A 5086-nucleotide genomic window follows, 5' to 3' on the forward strand; every position below is an offset into this window, starting at 1 on the left:
CCCAGTGCATAATTCCCAGTAAATTGCAGCAGGGGGAGCCACTTACCAATCCATCCCGCTGCTGTCTTAGCTACTTGATTATAGCAGGGGGCACCATCAAACCAGCAATTCCTGGACTGCTGCAAGGGACCCTCCAGGTGTGCTCTACCCCCACTTTACCCATAGTTACAGCCATTGCACCAGCCCCAGCCTCAGCCCTAGCTCCTGCACCAGCCATTTATCCACATACCCCAACTATTTGATGGGCACTCGCCACCTCCCTTTTGCCCCGCCCTTTCTTTCAGGCAGCCAATGGCGCGGCGGCAGCGGCCGTTCACGGCCCGCCTCCTATTTTAACAGACAGTGTCTCCCCGTAGCCCCGCTCTTCCTTCCAAGCAGCCAATGGCGCGGCGGCGGGTGGGGAGCGCGTTGATTTGCCGAGACTGCTGCCAATCAGGGAGAACGCGCGTGTTTGCCCCGCCCATCCCCGCGGGGGGGCGGGGCCGCGGCAGCAGCGGTGTTAGTACCTCGGAGAGCGCCGCCGGGGACGGGCGGGAGCAGCGCGGCGGAGGAGCCGGCACCGCAGCGCTCCGCATCTTCCCTCCCCCCCACCCCCCCAAAGAGGGAAATTTCAAACCCAGGCTGGGGGCAGGGGCCATTGCCCTGGTTACCAGCACCTTTTGGGCAGAGGGCTCAGGTTGTCCCGCGACACCAGCCCGGGGTGGCCCCGGTGTCCTGCACCCAGGGCCAGTGGTGCTGGGTGGCCCTGGGAGGGCCACGCAGTGACCCCTGCCCATCGCAGCCAGGTGGCACCCTGGGCCAGCGCAGGGCTGCCCGGAGACCTCTGTGCCAGTGCCAGTGGTGGCCCACTGGCTGTGGGACTACCCAGGAGCCAGCCAAGGGGGACTGCGGAGGGGTAGCTCGGTGCCCAGCAGGTGTCCAGGCCGGGGCGGCCACCATCCAAGCGCCAGCGGGGTTTGGGAGGCGTTGGGTGGCAGCTGTGAAGTGTGGCCTGGGGCCCAGGATGGCAAGAGAGAGTCACCTTCTGCAGTGGTAGTGGCGGGTCGGAAGCTCTGGAGCGGGAAAGGCTGGTTCCCCTCCAGGCTGTGAATGGAAAGGGTGAGAGGAGGATCAAGGACGGCAGCAATAGCTGGCGCTGCTAGGAGAGAGAGATAGACAGATAGCAAGAGGAGCAGGAGGAGGAGGAAGAGGCGGAGGAGAGAGCAGTGGCAGGGAGACAATCCACTCTTCAGTCGTACGGGCGTTAGAAACAACCTCCTTACCTCATACTGCAAGTGGTTTGGGGGCTTTTGAATGTGGCTTGTTGTTTGAATAAAAAGGCGGAGCAGGAAAGGCAAGTCTGAGGTGATATAGGGAAAGAGAGATGAATCCTGCTCTTTTTGGATGCCGGTGTGCGTTTTAATTTATGGTCTTTGATTTTGTTTTTTGTAACCAAAATATCTCGACTGGAGGTGGATTCTGTGAAAGAATCAGTGGCTTGCCAGCCTTTCCTTTTTGAGCAGACATCCTAATTTTGCCTCTTGTGGAGCTTTTCTTTGATAAAGGACCTTTCCAGGGTAGCTTGTGCATCTGACAAAATGAAGTCTTTGTATTTTTCAGTCAGTTATACATAATACTGGCATCCTGTTTGGTACAGGGGACTAAAGTGCTGCCTCACTCTTGAGGAACAGCAGAGACTCTTTTTTTTGCTTCATGTAACTGAATGTGTTAAGGCACATTATTTCCCTACCCCCAAATCCTTCTAAAGATTTTTCCAAAATGAAGAAATTTAATTTCCGCAAAGTTTTGGATGGTTTAACTGCCTCATCACCTGGCGGCAGCAGCAGTGGTAGCAGTGGCAGTGGTGGTGGAAGTGGGGCTGGCACTGGCTCCATGCACTCTGGAGGGACTGCAGGGGCTGCAGGGACTCCCAGAGAGGAAATCCAGGAGACCCTTATGTCGGATTATTTCCAGATTTGTAAGGTAAGGTTGGAGTGGTCTCTTCCATTAATTTGGTGCTGGAATAGAGTCAGATAGGATCAAATAAGTTAAAAATGTAAATATCAGGGGGCCTGCTGATGCTAGCATATGTTTTAGTTGATAACTGCAAAGATTGTTTCGGTTAATCGTGGGATTATGGAATAGAAATCACACTTACGGTTGTTCTTCCTGGTGCACAGTTGTAGTCAATGAATTCATAGAGATCTTACATTTAGAATCAAGGGCTCAATCCTGAGCTCATGCTCAGTCCTCCAACTGATGACATGCTGGGGCTAGATAAGGAAATCAGCAGGAGCTAGTAAGAATAACATTTACAAGACAAGTGTTAGTTAGCAATTCAAACCAATATACTCTATTTTTAAGTAAAGGGGAAGCATTAAATAAGGGTAAAATGCCATGCAGTTAATGATATGCATGTTTTGTGTTTTGTTTTATCATTTGGGATGCACTGAACGCAGGCTTAGTTATTTTGCTTTGGTATTTGTAGTGATAATAGTATTATAATACACTTCATGGAACACTGTGCATTGGGCTGGTTTCTGTTTTTCTTAAGTATTAGTCAGATCCTTCAGTGAGAGATTTGTCCAAGTAAGAAGTATAGGATCATCCTTGTGATTGTGATTTTTTTCTTTTAAATATTTTTTTTCCCAAAAGAAAAGCTTCAGTACTCTTATAAAATACATGAACAGAATCGGTATTTGCTGCTCAGCATTTCTGACTAAATCACAATAACAACAAAAAATCTCTTGTAATAAGAAAATGAGATCATGAATCCAGTCTTGCTGTCTTTAGCTCTGACATCAATTCTGTTGACTTTTGCTGGGAGTTTTGCCTAAGAAAGGACCGCAAAATGGTATCCCTTAATATTAGCTTCTACTCTCGTATTTCTTATAACTAGCAAAAGGAAAATGATTTATGTGGATTCTTTAAAATATCTCTGTCACTATTATTAATGCTTTTTTTGCTCTGCCCAAAATAAACTCAGCATTTTAAAGTGTTTGAAATTCACATTTGGCTCAAACTTTGTGTACAAGATTTTAGCTAAGGATGAGACCTTTCTGTTTTTCTTGGTTTTAATACCTTTGCTAGGTTGAATTGGTTTTCTTGATTTAATACCTTTTCAGAATAAAATAAGATGATTTGATGAATGTAAGTTTTATAGATAGTGACATTTGTCTGCTTTAGATAATTTTGCTTTATTAGTCAGTCTTCAAAAACACTTTTGGCTTGAAATTTGGGAAGTGTTCAATCATAACATTCCTGGTTTTGTTTTGGTGGTTTTGAAAAAAAGAAGAAAGATAAATAGGCAAGCTGTTTAACCAGGTAGAGTAGTTACTGTGCATGTGTCAACATAAATATTTAAAATTGATGAAGTGTATGTTCTGCTCTTGAGGAAATCAGACACCTAGCACACATTGGTTGGGGCATAATGTTTAAATCCTACTCCCAGTTAAAGCCAATATCGAGACTGACATGGATTTCAGTGAGTGCAAGATCAGGCCCTGTGTTTCAGTGAGCTTCTGATTAGGTTCTGGATAGTTAATAATTAAAAGGAGTTTTGCTGTTCTTTGCCTTTTGTGATCAGGCTCATGGAGCCAAATTCATCTGTGGTCTACGTAGGTACAGCTCGGTTATTTCAGTGGCATTGTATCTTTTTAGAACAGGGTTCAATTTGGCCCCTTTTGTGTATTGCTCAATAATACGGTATTTTATCAAACTTCAAATGCTTTGTTAAGAGCCCCTTTCACAGTACAGTCAAAAGAAAATTCAAATAATCAAGAATTTGTTAACATTATTTCAGGGTCTGACTTAAATCCACAAAGACAAGGGAATTTTGAGTTAAGGCTAGAACTCAGCACAGTACTCCACATTTATGCCACTTCACAGTGCCTAAGATTTTATTTGTCTCAAAAGAATATTATGTGATATTACGTGTCATATTTAGTGATACTTATTCAGGACACAGTGAATTAAGAACATGTCAGTTAATTTTTAGCCCTAACCCTGAATTTCCCTGCTTTGGCTTAATGTTTCTTAAGATATTTTTGAGCTGTGACATGCGAGTGTCTTCACAATACACCATTTTTTGGGATGATTTTGGCAAGCATTTACTCCTTCTCTGCTTAAAATGAGTAGCCCTTTTATTCTTTAAAGAACATATTAATCTGGAAGGTAATAACATTACAGGAGAGGTTTTGGTTGCAGCAGCACTTGCTTACAAATGCCTGATGCTGCAGAGCGAACTGTATAATATATGAACCATAGACTTTTTTGGATTAAAATGCATCCGCTGAAGACAAGCAAACTTGCCACAATGTTTGCTCTACAGGTCATCCTTTGTTAGGGCTCATCCAGCTGCAGAGCTTTGCAGTAATCTTATGGTTCTGTTTGAATAAACCAACACAACCCCAGTCCTGCATTATGAAGGATGCAGGTGCACTGCTGTGCCTGGACAGGCCCCCAGTGAAGCCAGTGGGGCTCTACGCAGGTGCAGCCCTCTGCCTCCATGCTACAGGGTGCAGGACCAGAGCCATACATCGTGTCTCAGACCAGGGGAAAAGAAATGTTGCAAATATTAAAGTAAAGGATAGATCAGAGTCTAAAATGTGCCTTTTGCAGGCTACTTCTACATAGATCTTTTGTGGTTTCTATTGAATATTATTAAGTTGTCCAGGCGGCATGTCTGTAGGCCTGGTACTATGGTCTTGGCTCACACAAAGCACCCATTAGGGCTCATGGCAATTTGAGGTTATTATGGTCTGCAGGATCAGCACAGATAGACCAACCATCTAGATATTTTCTCAAAATCTCTCAAAAGTTTTCCTTTTCTTTACTGCTTCTTACATCTTTGTCTAGATGTAAAACAGAAAAGCTGACTCATACTTAAGAATTGTGGGGCCAGTCCTGAATTCCTTACTTAGACAAACCTTCCTATGCCAAGTGAATGAGAGATTTTTCTTGAATAAAAATTGTAGGATCAAATCTAGAGTTAGGATTCTGGTGTTGTTAGTTATATATTTAAGGGTTAGTTCATCTGTTTCATGAGATGTTTGGGGTTTTTATCACTGTACTGCTTATCTGAGATGGCAAAAAGTTAATAAAAGGA

At 44.5% G+C, this 5086-nt stretch overlaps 1 protein-coding gene across 3 annotated transcripts in view; it reads left to right on the forward strand.

The window, feature by feature from the left end:
* The first annotated feature begins 808 nt into the window (after positions 1-808).
* The window catches only part of STXBP5L (syntaxin binding protein 5 like), a 448370-nt gene continuing 444092 nt past the window's right edge, over positions 809-5086 (forward strand). For 2 of the 3 annotated variants that reach the window (XM_019527060.1, XM_019527061.1), the window contains exon 1: positions 810-1962. In XM_019527060.1, the coding sequence (XP_019382605.1) occupies positions 1759-1962 (204 nt within the window). In that variant the 5' untranslated portion in view covers positions 810-1758. Of the gene's footprint in view, positions 1963-5086 lie in introns of all 3 variants that reach the window. The other variant, XM_019527059.1, reaches the window with a different exon arrangement.

This window comes from Gavialis gangeticus, unplaced genomic scaffold (genome assembly GCF_001723915.1).
Source record: "Gavialis gangeticus isolate Ggan-Ray unplaced genomic scaffold, GavGan_comp1, whole genome shotgun sequence".
Lineage (NCBI taxonomy): Eukaryota > Metazoa > Chordata > Crocodylia > Gavialidae > Gavialis > Gavialis gangeticus.